We start from the raw sequence: 25,981 nt of genomic DNA on the forward strand, positions 1-25,981 counted from the left end.
GGACCAAGGCAGAGGCAGATGCCTGTGGTATGCTTGTGCTGGGTGCCCAGTCCTCCTCTGACAAAACCAGATAGAGAAGAAGATCTGTCACTGCCAGCTCTCTCAGTCTGTGGTGTGCCTTTGGGCTCACCACTGGTGTGTGATGCCTGACTGAGTAGGCTCACCAGCTGAATTCCTTGTTTGACCTGTTGCTAATGGCTGCCTTTTAATCAGAAAACACAAACAAACCCTACCTGTGAGAAGAGTGAAGCATTGCCAGAATAGAGCTGAACTGAATTCCCATCCCAGAGTTGCACCAAAAACCCAGTGTCCACACGAGCCAGGCTACTGTTCTTCCCAGAATGTGGCCCTCTGGCTCAGGGCTTGAATTTGTGTAAGAACCAAGGTTTTTAGGCAGCCACCTACTTTCTGAAGCCTATGGGCATCTGGTTCTAAGGGGAGCCTTGCTGCACTTCTTGTACCAGCCCAACACCCGTGCCACCACCCCTTGAAGAGATGGGACCATCCACACAGTGTCTGCCTCCTCCAGTCTCTCAACACCAGGTGGGATGTTTGCCATGTCCAGGTGTTTGCAGAGCTTTGCTGAACATGTGCCAGAGGGGCTGTGGGAGGGCTGCCTCATCCCTGCATGGGTCCTGTGGAGCCTGGGCACCAGCCCAGCAGCAGGGGAATTTCTGGCAGGGCTGGCTAGTCTTGAAATTGCTTTAGGGAAAGGCAACAAAAAAATGCAGATCCATTTTCTGCCCATGCTCAGCAAAACCATCTGTGCTGGGCTTACAGAAGTGCTCCTCTGCTGCCCCACTTGGGTTTCTGTTTTCCTTCAGAACTCACATTTTTTTCCTTTTGCTTTACCAGGTCAGCCTGCAATTTAACATGAGCTTTAAAACCCCTAGTGCTGCATTTAATGGCTTTCCCAGATCATCTCTCCTATCTTGCATTCTGTTCTTCCCTTTGCTCATCATATCCATGGTCTTTCCTGGAGTATCTGTCTCCCATTCACTGCAGAGCTCCCTTCCCCACTGCGGTTGTTTATCCCTGGTTCCTCATCTGGGAAGCCAACTGTTTTCAGGACCTGCTTTCAATGGATGAGGTCATCTCTCTTTGCAGCACTCCAAACCTGAGTTTGTGAAGAGAAAAACCTTTCTGTTGGTGATCAGATCAGCACTGCCATTGTTCAGGCTTTATTTTTATTGTTTCTTTCTACCTTTCTGCACAAAGAGAGGCTAAACCCGCTCTGATGCGCTGCCTGCTGCTGCTGTCAACCGCTGGCACAGTCATGAGTTTCACTGCAGCCAGAGGGATTTCTCTGCATTCAGCTAAATGCAAGTGCACGCATTTGCAGGCTTGAGAACAGAAAAAAAAAAGACGATCTCTGGAAACTCCCAATAACTCATGGGTGTAGATGTACACTCCATAACATAGTCCCCATGGAAGGTGAAACAAATTCCCATGGGTCTGAAATGGGGTCATGCAAGCTAAGAGCCATGTGCTGCTCCACTCCAAGCTGCTTGGTGGTTTTTGCTGTCACCCAACCAGCAAACCCAAACCAGCAGGAGCACCTCAAAAAGCTGCACGTGCATGGTTAAAAGATTCCTCAAGGCTGTTTTGTGAACCTCCCACTTGGTGAGCATTTATTCAGTATCTGTTGCCTTCCAAGCTTTACAGTTATACCATAGGATAAATAAATCTTGAGAGGAAAAAAGAATGAAACGAAAGTCTTTTGGAAGCACAAATATTCAGTGCTTTGCTGTAGCACTGGGAAACAGAAATAAAAAGACAAATTCTCAGATAAAGTCAAATAAAATAAAGGGTTAAAAACCAAGAAATATGTTTATCTGTGTTCATTTTTAAAAAGCCATCTTGGTTGCTTTCTCAGTGAGCATGGCAATGAATGAAAAAAAGCCATACACTGGTACATGCTTGGAGATCCCACTTTGCCAGCAATATATACATTTTAAAAAAACAGTGTCAGGTCAGAAAGATAGCAAATGTAGAAGAGTCTTGCATCGGCCTCTCCAGGGCAAACCCACGGCATGCGAGTGACTTTTTCCATGAGCCACTTGCTTAGTCATGCAGTTGCACTCCCTCTCCTTGTCCATCACCCAAGGAATGCTCAGCCCCTGGCATGTCACCAGGACAAGGTTGCCCCTTGGTCAGCATGATGTTGCTGCTTGGATGGGCCGGACATCACCCAGCAGATGCCGGGCAAGCACTGCACCTCTTTGCAAAATACCCCATTTTGGTGTTTTTGCCAGTGGCCTGAATAGTCACAGACAGATCTGGTTGCTTGTATTATTCTTTTTCCTGTGGTTTCACTCAAAGGCCTGTATTTCTGTTCAAGGCTGCAAGGGATGTGCTTTCTTTAGCCTAGCAGTGTCCTTTGTAAAATCATTTCCAGAATAGGTATCTAATGAGGTCAGGTAAAATACAAGCGTATTCATGTGCTTGGATGTCTGTGACTCACCGTGACCATTAGTGAGACAGCACTTGGTAAGGGTGTGACTACACTTAAACGGCAGGTAACAAGCATTGGATATATATATACATAGGTAAATGTAAGTAAGCATATTTATATATATGCTTGTGTGTATATATATATATATAAATAAAATACACAAATGCATATTTACATAAAACAAATGTATATGAGACAGGAGTTTGATAGCATCAAGTCAAAGGGATTAGAGCTCAGCTGCAAAAGCAGACGTTGCTGACTGCTGGTATTATGAGTAGTATGGCTATCAGTTGGACATTTTTGTGCATGGACATAGCTGCCAAATTAAGAAAGTTGCTGTTTTTCCCTGCATAAGTTTATGCAAAAAATACATACTGGGATGTTCTGATGACCTTCATCAGATGGAAGTGAGCTGTACCTATCTGATGTCACTTGCATAGAAGACTTGGTGCCCAGAGCTCCTGAATCAGCCATACTCAGTCTACTTCACCACCAAATGTTGTTTCTGAAGGACTGAAGAACTCCAGGAGACCTCAGCTCTGCCTGTTTGTTTACCTTCATGCCCTGGAGTTGGCAGAAGGTAACAGAGCAGCCCCCTACAGCAAAGCCCAGAGCTGTAGTTGCCATTGGTATGGTGGGATGACAATGCCATCGGCCAGTTTGGAAATCTCAGACATCATTAACACATCTGGTAGGTTAGGGAGGGCTCCTGGCCAAGGCTAATGCCCTCAGTCCTGTTATCAGGAGGTGATGGTTTCCAACCTGTGTTTTTCTGCCTTGTGTAGTGCAGAAGCCTGCTGCAGAGCAGAGCAACCCTACGTGGCCCAGCGAAATATCCTTTCCACACAAGCACCTTGATGAGCATGATCCTGGCTTCAGCAACTGTGCAGGTGAGCAAATTCATTTTCCTGAACTCCTTGAGTTTGCACGTGACAAGGACTCTACTGTTAAAGTATTAAATGTACAAAAAACCTTCAAGAGCAATGGTGGTGATTCTGAAAGTTGCTGTGTCTGGAGCAAGAGGAACAAGTGAGGGGACATGGGAAAGCAATCCTGTAAAAAGCTTTCTTCCAGCTGTCCAAGACTTGAGTAAGTCTTGTGTTTGTTTATGGGTATTGGGATGGAGATGTCTGCACATTTTTTTCTATTCTGAGATCATGCGTCATTCCAGAAAAAAGGGAGTTTGGAGAAGTAGTCACAACAATACTTTTTTGTGTGTGTGTGTACTGTTTTTTCCTTGATGTTGCAGTATCTCGTCTTTATTAGCAGGTGTAATGCAAGACTGAAACCTTAATTCTCTATATACTTAATTGGTTTATATATATACTTATATATATACTTATTGGCTACAGTAATGCTGTCCGAGAAGGAATTATGGCCACGCTAGGAGGGAGCTGCAGAGCTCAGAAATAATTGAGTGATGTAGCAGCAGAAGATCACACATTTTGGCCTGCGCTTTGCTAAAAGAGGGCCAAAGTATTTTGGCAGTAATGTTCACTGAGGTGTGGGATAGTCGGGGCAATCAGCCCCACGGAATTGCTGTGGCATACTGACAGTCTCCGTGCTGGAAGTCCCATTTTCAGTCAAAGTTTTCCTGCAAAGAGTTATAAAATGTGGAAAATCTTTTGTTCAGACAGAGACTATTTAGGACAGTTGCCAAAAAAACCCAAATTTCTGCCTGGCACTCTGCGTGCAGGAGCTGGGTGTCTGGGTAGCCAGCATGTGGTAAGGACAGAGCAGTTGGACACCATTTCACCTCCTCTCCTTTCCATCACCTCCAGCGTCAATAGTAGTGTGGCCCTGCCATGCCATTGCTCTCACAGAAGACCAAACATGGGAAGAAGCATTTATAAAGGTCCAATGGTCAAGTGAGGCAAAATTTCCACGTTAAAAAAATCAGATTCCTTAAATGCCAATGGCTTCCAAAAAAGCAGGAAAAGAAAAACCACTCTTCATAAGCTACAGTAACAGGAAGGAAAGAGTTGCTAATATTTATGCTAGTATTGCATTTGAAATCTGTAATTTTTTATGCTGGCAAACACCAAGACTGTGTATGTCAACAAAGCCATGCAAAGTTGAGTTACTGAGCACCAAAAATAAAGATAGGTTCTGTCAATAGAGCTGAGCTCAGCCTCCCTCCATAAGCTCAAGGCTCTTCAGTTGCTCAGAGCAGTGTGCTTGTCACCAGCACCTTCCTTGTCCCCAGGGCATGGTGGTCCAGAGAGAGGCAACAAGCTTGCTCCCACTTCTACAATCAGTAACCTGCAGCTATCCCACAGGACATGAGCTGCTGGAACCAGTAGGTTGGCCTTTGGCCATCCCTTGATTGGCACAAGCTAACTTTTAGCCCTGCTTTCTGCCAAGTCTTCAGCTAGTGGATGGAGCATCGGGCAGCTTGATCCAGTGAGAAGCAGCCCTGCACATGGCAGGAGGTTGGAACTGGATGGCCTTTAAGGTTCCTTTCAACTCAAGCCTTTCTATGATTCTGTGATTCTATTGGTTCCTTCAGAATTTGTTTTACATGGTTGTAAACCTCTGAGGATGGATTAATGAGTGTGTAAACAGCTTGGATTGCTCTCTCCCTCCCATTTCCTACAATTGCTGGATTCCCGTCTTACAGTGTCTATCTCTGATTTGATAGATCAGAAATCCTTACTATTAGACTGGCAATTTCATGGGCCAGTTCCCTCAGCATTGGGAATGGAGATTATCTGGTGTTTTTAGCTGGAATATATTAAACTCAGAGTTTAGCTTCAATCTGCAGCAGGGTAATTTCCATTTCTCTAAACGTTTCCATTAGTCATCCTGGCTCTGACCCTGCAGTCTAGATAATTATTCTTATTGAATTGCACAGGCAAGCTAGTCTCTTATTTTTTGAGACCTAAATAAATTGTTACTCCTTTTAACCTGAGCAGGAAACTGAATGTCAGGATCTCACAGATAATTTCATTTAGGAGGGGAAATCAACAGGAGAAATTGAGTGGCTTCAGTGCGGTTGTTCTTTGCATGCAGGGACATCGTAAGTCCAGGATGAAAGGCTCAGACAGATTCGAGGCTGGGGGCTGCTGTCACTGCAGCCCCCCACCCCAAAAACTGCAAAGCCCAAGCACTCAAGATCCCACACAACTTTTTGTTTGTCTTTGAGAAAATGTGGTTTTATTAGCATCTTCTTTCCAGCCTCTTAGATGAGAGGTTTAGCTGCTAGTTTCAGCATAGTGTAAGCATCCCTATAACCTTAGCGTTCCTCTGGTCCTCCCCCTTGCTGCAAGAGCAGCCCACTTCATCTTGCCCTGGCTGTACATGGTGTTTTAGCACTGCTAGAGAGTTCTCGGAGTATGTGACAGCTCCTGAGGGTTCTGCTGTTTCTTTTTGATCCCTGCAGGGTTTCACTAGGCCTGATGCAAGACATTTCTCACATTAACCATGGACAGTCTAACCTGATTTGAGGTCAGACTGGTGTGTAATGTGTACAATTGGGTGTGTAGACACTGTGGTTGTGTCTCCTTGGTCTTGTCCTGTTCCTACCTGCAGTAGGACCAGGCCTTCACTCTTAGCATTCCTGACCATGCTAAAATTGTTTTCAAGAGTAGAATTTTCTTTCTGTCCTTTTTTTTTCCTCCCTCTGTTCCTTTATCCATTGATATCACTTTAAAAAAATATATTTTCTCTCTCTCTGTGGTAAAACTAAACACACTAAATGAGAGTGGTAAAACAAAACACATGGCTTCCCCATGTCTCACCAGTGTCCTCCTCCTCTTGTTTTGAAAGCTCTTCTGTTTCCAGGTCTGCCAGCACTTATCCCACCAGATTGGTGGCTCAAGCATGCAGGTAGACCCCTTTGCTCCTGGAATGAACCCTTTTCCTGGAAATGTCTGCTCTTTCAACAAGGCCTTGGCGGTGTTCAGTTCATGCCCTACTGCTAGAAGGGATGATGTATGTGTTTTCTTTCTCCTGCCTCCCTGAAGAAGTGCAACTACTTCTTTCCAGTGTTATTAATAATAACTTATAAGAAAATGCTGATTATCTGGGGCGAGCTAATCAAGCTGAAAAGTAGATCAACTATGTTCATCCACTTTCATTTAGATTTTATTGGAGTTTACTTCTGCTTCAGCAGTTAGCTGCTGAACTTGAATATTGCCTACTTCAACCTGTGAGCAGGCTGCAGTGAATTAGCCACTGGTGCCCATGGGTTTTCAGGTTTAAGGCCATGAGGCAGGTGAAGGTGTAGGTGTAGAGGGATCAGCATCTCAGCTGGGGTCAGCTAAATACACTCGTCTAAAAGTAGGAGACTACAGATGAAGCAAATATCCACACCCTCACTGCAGTTAATGGAGCCTGGGGGATGGTTCAGATGGCCAGACTTAAACGTCCACTGGAAGGTGAGAGGAATAAATTTAGGAATCCACCCTCTGGAACTGAAACTTGCCTTTGGTGGTTGATAAAACCTTAATCGTCTGCAAGGGTATTCCAATGGGTGGAGCTGCAGGCTGGGAAGCATTTGCTATTTCCTTTCTTTTAATCATGCCGTTCAATATTTGGGGAGAAAGCCTGTGTGTTAGGGTGGGGATGGCATCTCTGCAGGTGTATGGTCCTGTCCCTACCTCCGTGAGCCAGGGCAGAGCGGTTTCATGCAGCTTCTCCTCCTGTCCAGGTGTGAGGTAAACCACCAGGGAGGTGCATGTTCCTTACATTACTACCCCTCCACTCTGTCTGAAAACCAACCTCTGAACAATGAGAGCACAGGCAGGAGGGTTGCAGTGCCTGCTTTTCTGCACTGCAGTGCCAGCAAGGGTCTCTCACAGGGACATTTATCCCTGGTTCTGACATTCAGACATCCATTTACTTGGGGATGCGAACAGAGAGACTTTGATTTCCACAGTTTAACCTTTTTTAACCTTGATTGTTTTCTAACAAATCCCATTTAAGTGCTGTTCTTTTCATTTCAGTTGCTGCTGCACAGGAAAAAGTTCATCAGCAGAGAAGACTCTCTGCTTGTGCCAGACCTTACTGAAGAAAAACAGACTCAGAACTTGGGTTCCATTTTTTTTGTTGTAAAGAGGCTGGATCTGCATGCAGTGAGTCTCCATGGGACACATCCACCCCATGGGGAAGCTGTGACTGGCACATTGCCCTTTTTGTCTGTACATTAAACAGTGCTGACTGCAAATCATAGAATCATAGGTTCACAGAATGAAAAGGTTGAAAAGGACATCAAAGATCATCTAGTTTGAATCCCCCTGCCATGGGCAGGGTCACCAACCACTAAACGAGGCTGCCCAGAGCCACGTCCAGCCTGACCTTGAATGCCTGCAGGGACGGGGCATCCACAGCCTCTCTGGGCAACCTGTTCCAGCTCATCACCACCCTCTGAGTGAAAAAATTCCTCCTAACATCTAACCTAAGTCTCCTCTGTCTTAGTTTAAAGCCATTCCCCCTTGTCCTATCACTATCCACCCATGTAAACAGTCGTACACCCTCTTGTTTATATGCTCCCTTTAAATATTGGAAGGCCACAATGAGGTCTTCCTGCAGCCTTCTCTTCTCCAAGCTAAACAAGCCCAGCTCCCTCAACCTTTCTTCATAGAAGAGGTGCTCCAGCCCTCTGATCATCTTGGTGGCCCTCCTCTGGACTTGCTCTAAGAGCTCCACGTCTTTCTTGTGCTGAGGGCCCCAGGCCTGGACACAGTACTCCAGATGGGGCCTCACAAGGGCTGAGTAGAGGGGGACAGTCACTTCCTTCTCCCTGCTGGCCACTTCTCTTTTGATGCAGCCCAGAACACAGTTGGCCTTCCAGGCTGCAAGTGCATACCGCTGGCTCATGTCCGGCTTCTCATCCACCAGGACCCCAAAGTCCTTCACAGCATATCAACCATCTCATAGAGGATTGTCACCTATGCATGGTGTGGAAATTGCCACTGGTGGCAGGGCAATTTGAGGAGGAAAATAAGTGTCCTATGGAGGGGGATGTTCACAGCCATGTCTTCTGTGAGCCATTGATTTGCCCAGGGCAGCCCAACATGGGCAGACAATCATGCTGAACACACACTAGTCAAAAGCTTTCACTGGGGGCACCAAGTATTGTAGGAAGGGACCTGGTTCCCTGCTGAGCACTGGGGCAGAGGGTCTTGGGTGCATGATATTGCCCAGCAGACACATCCTTATATGCACAAGCCAAGACAGGGGGTGGTAGAGGAGGCAGGGGAGAAAGGAGCCAGCTGCCTCACATATGAAAAGATTTACCAAGCACCCATGGTTATATTGGTTATATATCTCCATGCCCTGGAGAATAATGCAATTTCTATCATTACTGCTAGCGGGATGGTTTGATGGCCAGGGCTTCATTTGAGTTGCCTAAAACATTAACAAAGGGGAAAGTGAAAACAAACATGAATGTTGTAATAAAAATGATGAGGATTTTTGGGTAGGCTGCCAGACACATTTTTCCAATGGTACAAAGTTCTCTCAATTAAAAGCAGCTCATTTTGTCTATTCTAACTCTGAGACATGAGGTTGGTTTTAGAGGTAGAAGGAAATAATTAGGTTCTGCTCTAACTACACAAGTCGCTGGAACATGAGTCAAGTCATCCTGTTGTGTCTGAACAGCAGAAGTGACAGCACTTTTTTTTTTTTTCATTCAAAGTTAATTTCCTGCTCTTGAAAAATGACTTCTTAGGAATCTTTTTGAGGTATTTTGGGGATGGGACTGGGAGGGCACAGAACAGGACCAAAGGGGCCCATTCTTCTCACCACCTCAATGAATGCAGCTGTGCTTTGCAGGGGGATGCTCTGTTCAGGGATGCTATGTTTAGGACTTTAAATGCATTTTGCTGCTGTTGTCAGAGATCAGTGTGTCGGATGGGCCAGCAGTGAGCTTTTCAGTTTCACGTGTGCAAATCCTTGTGTGTCTTTTACTGAGCTCCAATACCACTTTGTTTCGTGTTTTCTCAGACTTGTTTCCACACCTGGGAGTCACTCACAAATTCCCCATCTGCTTTTAGGGTACAAGATTGGGGGTGTGCATCCCGGGAAAACCTTCACAATTTTCATGATGCTGTGTAGCCTGCTCCCTCTCCCTTTTGCCAGTGTGAGTAACATTACACAGTGGTTTCTTACTGTGAAAATAAGCTTTGTGTTTCCCAGGGCATGGTCCGTGGAGCCATGTCTGTCCTGTGACTGTCCCCTCGGTGGAGATCTCTGAGCAGAAGATGGCTGTAGTGGTAGGGCCACCGCGAAGTGGGCACTGCATAGGGATCTCTGACTCAGCTACCCATGGGCTGGCAGGGGGATTTGGTCATTAATAACTACGCCATTAAGCACAAAGCAGCACCGTGCTTCCAGAACGAGATGGGGCTCTTGGCTGTTCCTTAAAGGATCCAGACCAGTGCTTGGTGGAAAGGCTGCAGCCCTCCTTCAGAGAGCTTGACCATGTATCTGTGCTGTTGGTGGACAAGAAAGGGAGATTTGGACTGAATATAAGGAAACATTTTTTACGGTGTGGGTGGTGAGGCACTGGAACACGCTGCCCAGAGAGGTGGTGGAAGCCCCGTCCCTGGAGACACTGAAGGTCAGGCTGGATGGGGCTTGGAGCATCCTGATCGAGCTGTAGGTGTCCCTATTCATTGCAGGGGAGTTGGATTGGATGGCCTTTAAGAGTCCCTTCCAACTCAAACAAATCTATGATTTTGGCAATTCTAAGGTGGTCAGACAGGGCCCATCCTTCCATCAGCACGCACCATCTGTCCATCTGCCTGCACAGGGCCACCCCACTGTGGGCAGAGCACTTGTGTCTTCTGCCCTGTTTCCAGCAGCAGTTGTGGACTTCTCAGAAAACATTAGTCTGTGCATCTCTGGAGTACCTGCACGTTGCTGTGCCCTTCTCAGCTGTACCATTCTCTGACGCACTGAGCTATGTATTTTACCGAATGCCTGTATTCTCGCTATCCATTTAAGTGTTATCTCCAGTTCAGCGTTATCAATTCCTTGACTGTGGTTACTGAGTGGAATAAACTCCACCGCCTTGCAATTGTGCTGCTTTCAATTGTTTTCCTTCTCGACACCGGAGCGCAGAGGTGAATGGGCTCTGCAGGACCTACGTTCGCTGTCGCATCTCCACCTGTCAGCCTCCTGTGTCAGTCCCATCTCTAATTCAAACAATTCTCAGTTTTCCACTGCTGACACCAGAACTTTTGCCATTTTACCTTATTGCCTATAATTGATCCTTATTGGTCTTGTCTCTGACTTGCTTTGCTCTTCCTGACGGCTGTTTTGAAATGACACGGTAATAACTCTGCACAGTGTTTCAAGTGAGGGGCTGCAACTTATTTGTAAAGAAGCTCAGCAGTCTGTTGGTTTTCAGATTTGCTGTCTTTTTTTGAGGCCATGTTACCAAACACAGTAGAGTACAGCGGTGGCTGGATCCAAGCAACTTGAATTAGCCTGGAACATATAGCTCATGTGTGATGGGCACTTTCAAGTCATCCCTTTCCATGTGTATTTTGACGAGTTTCACTTGCTGTTGTGCTATTTGTCTGGCTTCCCCAGCTGGTACCTGAGCCTTCTCTTTCCTGTGGTGTTTGTGGAGCTAATGGCATGGAGCTGTGTCAGGGAGGGGCAGGTAGGGGTTAGGGAAAGGTTCTGCACCAGAGGTTGGCAGGCATGGAACAGGCTGCCCAGGGCAGTGGGCACAGCCCCAAGTGCCGAAGTTCATGGAGCATTTGGACACTGCTCTCAGACATCGGGTTTGATTTTGGGTGGTCCTATGTGGAGCCTGGAATCGGACTTGATGATCCTTGTGGGTCTCTTCTAACTTGGGATGTTCTAGGATTTTATCCTGTGATTCTGTGTATTTTGCTACCAGCCAGCTCTGCCCCAGCGGTGCTCTGATCCAGGTCATTAACAACTCTGTTAATCACTGCTGCCAGTCCATATGCAGAGCCTACCCAATTCCTCACCTCTTGCTGCATTAAAATGAATCATTTCCCCACTCCACTGTCTCCTGCCTATTTTAGTTGATAATCAGAAGCGTCTTTCGCCTGCTCTTGCAGTTCCAGCGCCTTGAGTACCTTCACCCAGTGAGCAGGGCTGACAGGTCTGGCAGTGCCAGCAGCTCTGTGCCAGCAGGTTTCTGCTGACTCAGTCGCAGTGCTGGCAGTGCTGAGGAGCACACAGCCTGGCATGGGGCAGGGCGGGCAGTGGCAGGAAGATGAGCTCCTCAGCAGCTGTCTCCTAGAACATATCCCCCATTCAGCTCTAGAGTTGATACTTCCTGTTTACAACCAGGTATATAACCCAACAGTCATCCTCAAAGGCTCAGTAACCTCTTTATCTGTGTTGATGAAGGTGAAGGGCAGCATCCCACCCATGCACCCATCACCCCAGATGATGCTCACTGCCTCCAGAGACGAGGGCACCCCAAGAAGACAACACCGCAAGAAGATAACCCACAAGAGCGAGAGAGCTCACAGACAGGTGAATTTTAAATGCATGCACAATACATGCTGGAAGTGAATTTCAAATTCATGCCAAGCGTTGGCACAAGGAAGTTCCTTCTAAAAGCCGTGCTCAATCAGGGAATAGATATACAAATAGATATACTCTGCAGCCTCGCATCCCATCAGCACCACTGGGGTGATGTGAATCTCAATGAGCCACAGCAAAGCTCGCAGCAAACAGTAAGCAAGCATGGGCTGGGCTGGGCTGCTCACTCAAAACCCGTGGTGTGGAGGAATGGATGATAGCACTGTCACCAGAACTTCTCACTCATCTAAATGGGAGATGAACAAACCTTCCCTTTTCCTGTGACCAAGCCTATTAAATGACCAGCTGCTGCTGCTGCTGAGAGCAAGACAGTGTGGTTTTTCGGAGCATGCCTGGCTCTCCATCTCTCTAACTTGCCTCCCAGATCTCAGTTTGCTCCAAATCAGTGCTGTAGACACAGTGCACCTGGGATGCCGTCACAGCCAAAGCTGTAGTACCCATGGGTCTGCTGTGGTGCTCAGCAGTCATGGCCAGTTAATGATGATTACTTAATTAATCAGTAGTATTCATCAAATAAATGAACCACGATGGAATGCACCAGTTAAAGCCCAGCTGGGATTCCACCCCCAGGACCCCTGGGGTGTGCTGCAGCACTGACCACTGGTGATGACACTCAGTCTGATCTTTTTCTTCATCAGCTTCAAGGCAGGTGGATATGGAAGACGATGGATTCTTTTTCTATTTCTTTTTCTTGGAGGCCATTTCAGGCAAAGTGACTTTACCAAGAAATGTCAGCTAGCATCAGCCTGAATTTTTATTTTTAAATGTTTTTAGCAACTTTACAAAGTGTTTGCCTATAAGTGCGCAGAGGCCAGTGGAAACTGCCTGTTTGAATCACCTCAGCAGGACCTTCAGAGAAGCTCTTAGAACCAGACAGCTCTGATGGTGAGAACAGCCATCTCTGCTATTGTCTCTTTATTTCCCTTTAGGAAAGAGAACGCATTTAGAGCCTTACTTTTTTTTTCTCCTCCTCTTGGATTTACAATGTGTTGCTCCCCCCCACTCTTTTTTTTTTTTTAATTTCTCCCCATCACTGAAACTTCCAGCATGTAGGATCAAAATGTGCGCAAGGAATGCGTCCCCTCTTTGCTTCCTCTTTTCCCATTCAGTGAGCCTGAATGTCAAACCAAAACCAAGCATTTGTACCCCCCAGCCATGACTGTTGTGAGCAGAAGCGTGCTGGTGCACACAGTCACACCATCCTCCACTTTTAACAGCTCTTCTTAAATAACCCTGGCCAGTTTGTTAAGCCTGGTCCTCTGTTTTCCTGGAATCATAAGAACTGGCTCTAATCAGGCCATCCCTTTCCAGAAGACTCCCGTCCCCATTTGAGCACTCAAAATGCGTTGTGTCTCTGTGTCCCACAGACAGCACTAGAAGGACTGGAATGCAGCTGGTGTTCACCCAGACTATTTTCACGAGTGCAAGTCTTAAAGAGCTGCTTCTTACATCGTTGGAATTTCTAAAGAAGGAAGAATAAAGACTGAAGCTGCAAGTTTTTGTTGCAAGCAAAACTACGACAAACTTTATTTCCTGCCTTGTGGCCATACACTCTCCCTCAGAATGCCCTCAGAAGCAGAGTGGTTCTAAAGGTGGTTCTTAACCCAGCATTTTTTTCAAGCCCCTTTAGTCTCAGTCTAATTCTTACTGTTGGCACATCTGTGCTCATCGCAGGAGCGAATGTCTCTCAGAGACATGAGGTGGGGGCTCCTTTGGGCGAGTAACTCTCTCTGAGACTTCCTGCAGGCATGAAAAGAGGCTTTAATGCACTCGCCTTACTCAAGGGTTTAAGGATCATTGCCTGACACCATACCATCATAGTCTGTAAGCTCAGAAGCCAAAAAGCCATATGTCTTCAGATAAATTTCCCTTCTAGAGGTTGCTGGGCCATTAAAACAAAAAGCTAGTGGTGATAAATGTTACATGTACACCCAGATAAATTACTGATGGATCAAAGCATCAGCAGAGAACAGGATTTCTTATTTCCCAGGCCTGAGCACCACAAGTATGCAGAGGTCTCCCTGCCCTAGCAGGGAAAAGAGATTTGAAAGCATGAGCCATTTGAGATGCTTTGACCCAGGGCCCCGAATTTAACTCACCTTGGAGACACTCAGCTGACTGCTCGTTTTTTCCAAAGACATTTTACAATAGCGGTACAGAAGAAAGAAGTTGGAAAAAAAAAATCAGTCTTCTTGGCTGGAAGCTAACCTCACTTTAGCTGCAGATCAACTACTACCTACTTAAAATTGTTCAGCAGACATTACCAGGTTGTTTTACTTTTTGTCAGACTTTCGGGATAGGCCTTCAAAAGCCTGCTTTTACCATCAGCAGCTCACTGGTCCTGGCAGAGTGTTTTAAGCGCTGCTGCACTGCAGTCACCAGGCAGGGAGCAGAGCCAAGTTTTGCTCAATTTTAATTTGGCTCTTTAGAAGTTTCAGAAAACCTTCCAGTCCTCGTGGTCCTTCAGTTAACTGCAGGAAAAACTCCTGTCCCATGCTGGAGCAGCCAACACTGTGATGGCAATGCATTGTGCATATTGAGGGCAATACCCTGTCCTCTGAATAACATGAGATATGTTGGTAGAAAGACGTAGAGAGAGGGAAAACAGCCCGTGTGCTACCCTAAGGTTACACAAGGTTAGCTGTCATGAGAAGGCTGAGGGGAGGCCTCATGGCGGCTGCAGCTCCTCACAGGGAGCGGAGGGGCAGTGCTGAGCTCTGCTCTCTGGGGACAGTGACAGGGCCCGAGGGAACGGCATGGAGCTGTCTCAGGGGAGGGGCAGGTGGGGGTTAGGGAGAGGTTCTGCACCCCAGGGTGGTGGGCACGGAACAGGCTGCCCAAGACAGTGGGCACGGCCCCGAGTGCCAGAGTTCATGGAAGAATTTGAACGCTGCTCTCAGACATAGGGTTTGATTTTGGGTGGTGCTGTGTGGAGCTGGGAGCTGGACTCCATGATCCTTGTGGGCCCCTTCCAACTCAGGATATTCCACAATGCTATGAAATGCTTCCACAGTGCAAATTCACTTGCAATCCATAGTACTAAAGGCCCAACAGAAGCAAAACATTACACTCCTGGTTATCACTGCACATTGCTCTTGGTGCAACTAGGCAAAATTACTGCGCCAAGATCCTAACGCATCTGACAGCACATCCCACAGATACAGCTTCAGCAGCACGTTTAACTCAGCCAGTGTGTGGTTGCTTCATCAATCACATAATGGACAGAACTGTTATGGAGTCTGTCCACACAAAGCCAAGGCAATGGCAGGTCTGCTGTAAGAGGGATCTCTGCTTAATTAGACTAAGAGGGCTGATCTCAAACATTATTTCTCACATGGATTGAAAAGAGCGACCTGGTGATCTTTGGATCAGTCAATTACCACACATACCAGATGGCGTGACAGAGACAGCTCTGGTTAAGGCCTTCTATGCAGAAGAGATGTGGTAGCAGTCGTAGTTCAGGGCCATACTGACATGTAGGTGCTCAGGAGCCAGCACTAGCAGACTGATTATTCAGCATACACTGGTTTTGCAGTTTCTGATGGACACCATGCACCCAGCCCTCGTCTGTGAGGGACAGCACCTGAAGAAACACACTAAGTCCCAGCTGTGGCCTGCAGCAAGCCTTTGCTAAAGATGGTGAATCTAGCAGCTGCTGCAATGCTAATCCAGCTTTCTTGGTGCTGGATTCACATGCTTCCTTACAGGGAAACTTGTATGTGGAGCAGAAGAAACTTTTTATGATTACCACTTAGTCCAGAGTGATCACCTGCTACCAGAATCCTTCTTTGCTCAATAAGAGATCTTTATGGATTATTTTGATGTTGCCACCTGAAGTCAGCTGAAGTGAGCTGTCAGAACCCCTTGTTTTTCCCCTGTAAGTCTTCCCCTTCCCTTCCTTTTCCTTCACATTCATAGGTGAGCAGCAGAAGCCTTACTTGTGGCAGTTACCCAGATGAGGAAAACAGAATTGGACCTGGATTATTTTCTGTCTAATTTGCTGGTTTGTTTTTGGAGGTGTTGGTTTTCAAAACTTTAGACCAAAATGCCAAAATTCAGAACAAATGAATTATTTTAATGAGGAGACAGCATTACAAGTTTTTTAAAAGTGCTGTCTTCATTTCATGAAAAACTTTGCCATTTATAAACAAGCAAGCAACATGTACAATTTTAGTGAGGCATAGCCTCTCTGTGCATTCCTGAGAGCAGATTAAGCAGCTTCTGCCATCGGCTGTTGCTTCCAGAACAGTTTGCCAAAGAATGGCTGCAAAGTGCAAAGTCAAGAAAGAAAAAATAAAAGGGTGAGGTGGGGGAGGAATCTCTCTCCTCCTAACAGAATGAAGTTGCTTTCTACCTAATAAAAATGAAACATGGGAACAGGATGCTCATCCAGTGGCAAAGGTGACTTGCCTAGGGTGAAGAACCATGTAACCTTGATAACCAGTAAAAAAAGCCTTCCTTATTGCTACTCTTTTTTTTCCGTACTGACAAATACAAAGTTTTTTTGCCAGTTTTTCTAGACAGACCAAAGAACTCTGACACTGGAACTTCGATCTCTGGATGAGGAGAAAACAATATTTGTTACTCTTCAGACTGTTTGTAAATGGGAGAAGTGGCACAGAAAATGAGCAATTCGCTTCAGGTCTGAAGCAGCGTTGAGAGCCTCCTCCCCACTCATCTCATAAAGCCCATCTCATGGTGGATGGTGTCCTCCTGGATGAAGGATACCCACCCGATGGGTTTACTCTCACTTTAAAGACAGAGATTAGGGATAACCTGAGTAAATTACCATGCACAGTGGAGCAAGTAAACAGCATGTTGTGTACCCACACTTAATGGTCTCTTAAGCATTTGAGTAAGCAAGTTCCCAGAAATTGCTGCAGTTATCACCTTCATCAAGAAAGGGTCCTTGAGTTCATTTTGTGGGAATGTGCCGACTCTTCAGAAGACTTCTGGAAAGCCTTGAAATCTTCACAGCTGTATCTTTCTCTGATAAATTAAGCAGAACTGGCAGAATCTTTGGTTATCTCCTTCCATCTTAAAACACAAAACTAAATATAAAATCCATACTTCATTGGACTCACTGTGAGTGCTGTCTTCCCCAGAACAAATTCACAGCAGAGCCAGGAAAAAAGAAAAACATAAACTTTAGCTAAAATAGATTAGAGAAACACACAGGTCTTCACAGCATCCTACCCCCATCACAGCAGCACCATCGCATTTCTTGAGGCTTCATGGAGAATTTGAGAAGTGTTACTTCATTTTGCACTGAAAATCATCATCCATTCACTTGCTACCACTTGGACACTTGTCATCCATTTTGCTTTGCAGAATCCCATCTTCTTTGGGTTGATCAATTACTAGTGTTCCTGTAATTAAAATCTCACACTTCAATACTGTAAAAGTTAATTTATCATTGCCTTACTTTAAGAAAGCAAGATTTCCCAAGTAAAATTATCCTAACTCCGTTTGAAAGCTTTTCTAGTGTCACTGTGCATTGGTCATGAGCCATCAGACAGCTTATGATGTTCACACATTCAGACCAGTCCCCTACTGCTGGTGTTGGTGAAGTCCTGCTCTGAATCCTTTCCTGGGGACTTCAGTGTCAGCAAACCTAATTTCTGCTTCTTGAGCAAGATAACATTAAGATGTATGGTTGGGAATCCTCCCTGCTGAACAATCTCATCCTACTCTTTCCCACTCTATTTCTCAGCTCCCACACACTATATACAGATATATATTGCCCTCCCCAGCAGCTTCTCTGCAAATTCTTAATAGTACGAGGCTGCCTGCACCTTGCCTTCAGTCTCTCCTCCTCATTTTTCCCTCTTCCTTCAAGGAATATCAGCGTTATGCTACTGGCAGCAGGAACACTGAGGGCGCAGCAAAGACTTTCTACATGACTTGCTCAAAGCACTGAAAGAGAGTGGGAAAAAAATTGTTTTGCTCAGCAGTTTCCATTCCAGGATGAACACTGTCATACACTGTGCAAGGTGCCTTGTTCCCAGAAGTTACTAAATATGAAATACAAAGGGCCAAAAGCATAGCCTGTAGCAGCTGAAGAATTTGGATGCCAGCTCAATCCTGTTTCATGCTTTAACCACTTTTTTTCCAGAGGCTTATAACATGGCCATGTTAAGACATGTCCTGAGACAGCGTTTTTTAGGGCAATTTCCATATGGTTGAAACCAGAAGGTGCCAGATCTTAACAGACCATTCTCAAGAATTTCACACATGCAGAATGATGCATCTTCCTTTGGTTTATCATGAGAAAGAGCTGAACCATCTTACTTTATATTCAAAGACACAAAACCAAAACCAATAAAAGACCCACAGTAAAGATAACCTTGAGAAAACAGGAGTCCTGTTAGTTTGGAGAACAACAACAAAGTGAACACAGTTTCTCATACTTGAAAGCATCTGTAGGCTGTACTCCCGTTCTACATAACACTCTTAATCTATTTTCATAATTTTTCCTGGGCAATCTTTCAGTTTTGAGTTTTTACCTCTAGCTAGATGCATCTCCACTCTTGCCAGCCGCCCCCACCTCACTTTTCCATCCTTCAGTGAGGTTCTTCTGTGGCTGCCTGACCTTGCTCCCACTCCTTAGAAGAGCAGGCAGGCACGTTATCCAGTTGCCTTCAAACATGGGCATCATACCGTGATCCCCAAACTGTTTCACATTCAAGTCAAACCAAAACGTGTTTGAGAGTATACAGAGAAATGAAGATCTGCTGTTAGTGATTGCAGTACTATGTGGTGCCTGGTTTGCAGCAATATCTTTTCCCTGCCACCCACTTGCAATCCAGCCTCTGAATGCAACCTCCTGTCTGAAAGTCAGCGTGGGCTCTGCCTGCTCTGGGCCTCAGAGCTCAAAGAACACCCGCTCCTGCTTCCATGTTGTGTTGGTGTTGCTAGGCAAATAGGCACAAAATCTAGGTAAGCTTGCACACGTACAACTCTAAATTATATGAGGTAGCCCAGCCCTTGAAATAGGGCTTTTATGGTCACATTTCAAGCAGAAGTGCCACTTAAAAATGCTGAAAGACCAAATGATTTTTAAGGTCCTTCCAACTCGAGCCATTCTATGATTCTATTGTGAATATAATGTAGGAGCTGGAGCCAAAAAAAAAAAAAAAAGGGAAAAAATAAAAGAAAAATGAGATTGTAGCGTAGAATCATAGAATGGCTTGAGTTGGAAGGGACCTTAAAGCTCATTCAGTTCTAACCCTTCTGCTGTGGGCAGGTTGCCACCCACCAGCTCAGGCTGCCCAAGGCCTCATCCAACCAGGCCTTGAATGCCTCCAGGATGGGGCACCTACCCACAGATCTCTAGGCAGCCTGTACCAGTGCCTTACCATTCTCCAAGAAAAAAAATTTCCTTCTGCTATCTAATCTAAATCTCCTCTTTTAGTTGAAAATATTATCCTTTGTCCTTTCACTATGCTTTCTGATAAAAGAGTCTCTCTCCAACTTTCCTGTAGTCCCCTTTAGGTACTGAAAGGCTGCAGTGAGGTCTCCCCCCTTAGCATTTTCTTCTCCAGGCTGAACAACCCCTTCTCTCTCAGGCTGTCTTCATAAGAAAGGTGCTTCAGCCCCCTGATCATTCTCATGGCTTCCTCCAGATCTGCTTCAACAGCTCCATGTCTTTCTCGTGCTGGGAGCATCTAGCCTGGACACGGTACTACAGATGAGGCCTCATGAGGGCAGAAGAGAGGGGGACAGTCACATCGCTCACCCTGCTTGTCATACTTCTTTTAATGCAGCCCATGGTATAGTTTGCTTTCTGGGTTGCAAGTGCACATTGCTGGCTCACGTTGAGTCTCTCATCCACCAAGACTCTCTAGTCCTTCTCTTCAGGGCTGCTCTCAATCCACTCTCCACCTAGCCTGTATTTACTGCCCTGACCCAGGTGCAAGACTTGGCCTTGTTAACTTTGTGAATTTCGCATGGGCCCAACAAAGACTGTCACAGTCCCTCTGGATGTCTTCCATTCCCTCCAACACATCAACTACACCACACAGCTTGGCATCATTTGTAAACTTGTTGAGGCTGCACTCAATCCCACCACCCTTGTTGCCAACAAAGGTGTTAAATACTGGTCCCATTGCCAACCCTTGAGGAACATCACTCGTCACTGGTCCCCGCCTGGACATCGAGCCATAGACTGAAACTCTGAGTGTGACCATCTATCCTTATGTAGCACTAAGTTAGCACAGAAGTACTGTGCATATAGCACTACGTTAAACTAATACCTCCAGTGTGAGAAGATACACAATATTTCATCTACATCCTGTAAGGCAGATACTCATCTGGGACAGATAGCAAGACATCCATTTCCATTTAAAACACTTTAAGAAGCTTTTTCAGAGTCAACTCACTTCCTGCAGCAACTAAAAAAAAATTACTATAATTAAAGGGCTCAAGGAGTGCATTTGTTAAGAGTGAGGTACCCAGATTTCTAGTTACTGAGTATTTGAGAAATGTGTATTTCGCAGACTCTTTTGGAACTCTTTAGAAGAGCCCAATGAATTTCTGCCATCCCTGTTTACATATCTTCTTGGGCACAAAGACCTTTACATTAATGGGACTGCAAGAACCCACCCACAGAAGCTCCACTAGAACCATTTTACAGAATGAACCAGCAAATCAAAAGCACAAGATTAACACTATTCTATACTATCCATAGAATTAAGACCTTTTAAGATGTCCCAGCCTCAGGTGTCAGGTTCCTTATGGCACGCACAACATGGAACCAAGAGACCACCAAGCACCCACCATTACTGAAAACAGTGTATTTCAGTGATACTGGCATGACTAAAACGTAACTGCTGATCAGTGCCAATTAGCTAGAATAATCCTGTTAGCATTAGCTCAACTGTTCAATTATAAATCTCTGCAACGCTAATTGTGTTTGAAGTTCTTTCTAACACTAACTCCTTTTGTATCATGATGAAAGCCTGCAAAACCGCTCATCAATTAAACAGCTGATATAACAAACAATCTCCCTTTAACCCTTTACAACCACGCTGCTGTAAAAAGAGCACTGGATATCATTCATCATATATTGACTAAGGTCATATATCATTTTATTGTTTTACGGTAAATATTATTCTTTTGCCATGGCAAGATGCGTATCTTAAACAATACCAAGTCTTACTGACAGCTGTCAGCATAAACCCATCTGAAAAAGCAGGAAAACAAAACCTTTGTTGTGGTTCTTCGTCAAGCATATAACTTAAATCAACGTGCGCACCCATCTGTTAAAATGAAACTATGCTCACTTTTTTCTTATTGCTATTTAATTTGTATGACAAGAACATTTTGGCAAGAAATGCTTAGCTGAATCCCAACAGAACAGACAGCGCGTTGGAAATTACCGGGTAGCTTCAGAAAGCCTTGGGTGAACTTTGGGTGACCACATCGAAACGGACAACACAGGAAATCCAAGGGAGTTTTCATTAAATAAATTTATTTGTTAAAATAATTTAACTCCAAATACAACTGCTGAGTTTGCATTGAGTTCTATGTACAATTCTTGTTTTATTTGAAACATCAAGGTTTTAACAACTGACATTGTTACAAAACAAACTGTTGCCCCATTTTTTAAGTTGCCAGTTGTATTAGAGCTCAACAGTTATCTGTGAAATACATTAATTCACCTCTGGGAAACTCCAAATCAACAGCGTTAAGCCTGGTTCCAGCACCCACTTCAGTCTTTCTTCAAACCCTGATCAAGAATCAACAGATGCACAACAATGCAGATAAAAGCCTCCTGCAGTCGTCAAACGTTCGCTTTTGTTGCGGAGTTTCACAATTAAAGCCTAACCAGTGCTTTGACAGCACACTGGCAAAAAAAATAAAAATCAAAGTAAAAAACAAACATGCACAAAACCCCCCCAACCAAATGGCTGACATCTTTAGGCAACATTCTATACAGGAAAGCAAATACCAGTAGTTTTCCCACAGAAAAGTAATGGCAACTGTAGCACTGGGGTTAGGGAGAGGCTAGAACCAGAACAGAAAAAAATCACCAAATCCTTTTGATGCTCTGAAGGGGCAGAGGGAGAACAAAAACAATAAAAAGCAACTAGGTGCAATACTCTTCGTTTGATTCCGTCTGTTTGGACCAGTTCTTGTGTGCATTTTTAAGGAAAAGAGGAAACAGTTGCTATCACTATCATAGCTTAAAAGAATAAAAGTTGCAACATTAAAAAAAAAAAAGCACAATAAAAAAGGAGAAATGCTGTTTTTGTAGAAAAGGACAAAGCTCTACAAGAACAGCCAAAGGAAAAAGCGGGTCTTTGGAACAAATCATAATATTTTAAGGCATGTTATAAGAAATTTTCAAATAGTGTAATTGGTAATCCTTTCAGGGTACAAATTAAACACCGAGCATGACTCCCCCAGGCTGGCCACAGAGCTGCTGTGTGGCTCACCCACCTGCCCTTCTGCTACCCCTGGATTTTGGAAAAAATCTCTGTCAAGTGCAACTGTCATTGATTCAAGCTCCACTATCTTCACATTAGTGGAAATACAAATAGTGCATAACTACTTCCTCAGAATTATATGAAAAAAACAACACGCTTACGCCCCCCCCCTGCAGTACTGCATGATAGCATACACAGATCTAAGTTTCAGAAAATGTGAAAGTGTAAAGCAAAAACAAGGCCAGGGTGTATTTTCATTAGTATCTTCTGTTAGGAATATTACTGTGCAATTTTTCTTATATTAGAAGCCCATCTGTTTTATATTACCAACTCCACGTTACACCATTCATATTGTACTTTATGCCATTTTCTTGGCCGATGAACAATCTGCGAGGTAAGATTTTAACACCTCTGTAAATAACGTTGCATAACATGCACTGCTAAGTTTTACAGGGCTTTTAATTCTTCTTTGAGTGTTTGTGCAGCGGATCTCGCACTGATGAGCTATTTTACAGATAGGTTGTGCTGCTCAGTAACTGGGTATCTGAAAAATTACAATATCACCAATTTTGTATCTGAAATCTTGCTTAAGCATGGTGGTTGAAATGGGCGGGGGAGGGGGGGGAGAAGAGAACATTCATACCATCTAGTTTAGGCATAGAAGTTGCGTGACTCAGAGGACCAAAGATAAAAGCCTAAGCTTTGCTATATAGTCAACGGAAAGAGGTAGGTGCCTCTAGGAGGGCAATTCAGAGCACCCAAAGCGGGCACTCAGATGCCAGAAATAAACGGTGTGAATATCTCCAGGAGAACAAAGTACAGTAACAAAAGTTCCAAACGGTAGATGGGAAGAAGGGCTATATTAACGTTCGAGTAAGGCGTGACGTTTTGTGACATCTAATGCCCTTCGATACATCGGCTGCGGAAAGGTTTTGAAAGATTAAGGGCAGAGATGGTCCGTTCTCTTCGATTAATATGATTTCCTTTGCTTACCATCCACTGAACTACAATTTAAAACGTTAAGAATGCACATGAAAATCTGCAAAGTGTGCTGTACCAAGTTTCCTTTGTAGAAGATGAGAGCATTTTTAGGCAGTTCTGCAGATGAAGGCAAAACTCTCGAACCTAACTCCAATTACAGCATTTCTAAGGGCCATATACACACACACATACACACTCAACACACACGCACAGCCCAGCACCCCTGTTTTCACTCATTTAAACACAAGGAACTACACTGTTACTGCACAAGATTGAAAAACTAATGAACGCATGGTGTTATTTAGACCACAGGCTCAGTGACTCTGTATTTTTATGGCCCATATTACCTATAAGAGATCCAGCTCAAGACAATCTCTCCAGCATGTAAAATCTGAACATTGTGATTGAAAACTTTTCTATACTTCGATTGTAAGACTTCAGAATAGGTATTTCTGTGCCATTAGTCATGCAAATGATAAATACTTCACTGCTATGAAACTAGCAAGCCAGAGCTCGAGCATCCTTTCAAAATAAAATATTTGCTCCCACCATTTAACACTCAAATAATTGGGGCAACCTTTGAATAGAGTGTCTCAGGCAATTAAAGAGCCATTTCCACACTCACTTAAGGAATCATAACTGTAACTATTTCAGCTCTGAACCGAATGATTTCACATGGTTTTCCAATTTAAGTTTTCGTCATTAAAGCTATGAAATAGCAAACTTGATTTTCAAAGGTTAGCTAGGGATCCCACCAGAGAACGTAGCCCTTAAAGGCAAGAAAAACTGTTGTCTTTAAGAAACTTAAAAATGCAGGATGTTCGTACTGTCCCATGAGGTTTCTGCAGAAGGGAACATATGGATGCAACATGGCTTAATTTTCCTTACAAGATGGTACTAGTTAATCTATTAAAGTGTTCCTTGTTAGTAAGGCTCAGCAATTTTTTCATCACAGTTGCTTCCTCCTGGTTCAGTAAAGTGATAAATAAAGATGCTTCCTGCTTTGTAAACAGAGGGTTTGTTTGGCTTTTTGCAGACCAAAACCTGAAGTGATCCTCCATTTCTGAGCAGCAAAACAAAAGATTTAAAACATTCCAACGCCATACTGTTTCTTCACCTGTCACCTGTTTGCAGATCTTGCCTCTCGGTTCACTCACTGATGCAATGTACTCTTTCAAGATGTGGAATAAAGCGTAGAAATAATAGCATCAATTTCGAAAAAAAATCCAAACAATATAGGTCTCTGGTAACCTCTTCCTCTAACACTGTCAGAAGTTCAGGTGAAATCAACGCAGTTGAACAAACTTGGCCACAAGCGGTAGCGCACGTCCCAAAGCACAGCAATTAGATGCTCAAAGACTTAGCTCTCCTTTCGTGCTTATGCTAGTTGTGAATGGTCTTCAAGGACATTCTCTCCACTGCTTTAGTTTCCCACCTCCAAAGTTTTCTAGCTTCTTTGCAAAAAGTTGCTGTTTGACATGATAACACGTACGCTCAAATGGAACGACCCTGTAGATCGACTGGCCATGCCACAACATTGCAGGTGCTCAAAGGGAAAAACGGGTGAGATGTGGTCATTGAACCCAATTATATTCAGAGTCAGTGATTGACTTTCAATGCTCAGCTCTGAGTTAATGTTGCTACTTCACTACAGATGTATTTCAAGTGACCCACAAACCAGGAAGTGAAGTAGACAGTTTTACCACCTTACAAAATTTCTGCAAATTAAGTCCAGGTTAGGTCATTTTTAATGCTATTGTATATTACATGCAGAACAACATGGATCATCTTTGTCTGGCTGTGCTGCATAGTTCATTTGTCTAACAATTTCCGCAAAGAGCTCATCCACCATTGTTTTACTTTTAGCAGAGGTCTCCATAAAAGGGCAGCCCCACTCTTCAGCTAAGGCTCTGCCTTCATTCGAGGACACTTCTCTCTCACTTTCCAGGTCCACTTTATTACCAACCAGAATTACGGGCACCTTCTCATACCTGCAGTTAAAAACAAAAACAAAAACATAAAACCCACAGTGATAATTATATTTCAGAAAACAACATATTCAAATGGGTAAACATCTACTCGCAAACAGTGCCCAACATGGAAGATGTTTGGGCAATGAAATTTTTACATTAAAAAAATGCTTTACGTATTCTGCATTCTAGTGATTTATTGCACATCTTTTCCCCCACAGTTTTCTTAAAGTTCAGGTGAATATCTCCTTCACTGAAGTTTTCCTTCCACCACAGAACCTGCCTGGCACACTTCCACACTGCAAAAACAGGTACTATAATCATCTTTTCCATGTTGTTCACCTTGGTTAGGGTTCAAGAACAGGACTGAGATTCAGTTCTCTCTCCAACATTACATCCCTCCTTCTCCACGAACAGGCAGCACACTGCACTTCTTGCTTGTGGTAAGGGAGATGCATCATTCTCCCTTTCAAAGGTACATCTACCACTGGTTAATATATACAGAACTCTCAGATGAGCAATAAATGAGAGAAAACCAAACTGCCAGAAAATTCATTTGAAATCTCAGGCAGCCCACTTCAAGTCCTTTCTACACACAAAAGTAGTAT

At 44.4% G+C, this 25,981-nt stretch overlaps 1 protein-coding gene and 2 long non-coding RNA genes across 3 annotated transcripts in view; 2 read left to right on the forward strand and 1 right to left on the reverse strand.

The window, feature by feature from the left end:
• On the forward strand, positions 251–7,707 carry LOC110392905. The gene is made up of 3 exons (XR_002434690.1): positions 251–543; positions 3,241–3,345; positions 7,402–7,707. It is a non-coding gene; the product is annotated as an uncharacterized LOC110392905 (long non-coding RNA).
• LOC110392906 lies at positions 12,528–13,937 on the forward strand. The gene is made up of 3 exons (XR_002434691.1): positions 12,528–12,641; positions 12,767–12,877; positions 13,360–13,937. It is a non-coding gene; the product is annotated as an uncharacterized LOC110392906 (long non-coding RNA).
• Positions 21,445–25,981, reverse strand: part of RAP2A (RAP2A, member of RAS oncogene family) — a 32,754-nt gene continuing 28,217 nt past the window's right edge. Inside the window, exon 2 of the mRNA XM_021416385.1 lies at positions 21,445–25,394. Coding sequence (XP_021272060.1) covers positions 25,157–25,394 — 238 coding nt within the window. The 3' untranslated portion in view covers positions 21,445–25,156. The remainder of the gene's footprint in view (positions 25,395–25,981) is intronic.

The sequence above is a fragment of the Numida meleagris genome, chromosome 1 (assembly GCF_002078875.1).
Source record: "Numida meleagris isolate 19003 breed g44 Domestic line chromosome 1, NumMel1.0, whole genome shotgun sequence".
Classification (NCBI taxonomy): domain Eukaryota; kingdom Metazoa; phylum Chordata; class Aves; order Galliformes; family Numididae; genus Numida; species Numida meleagris.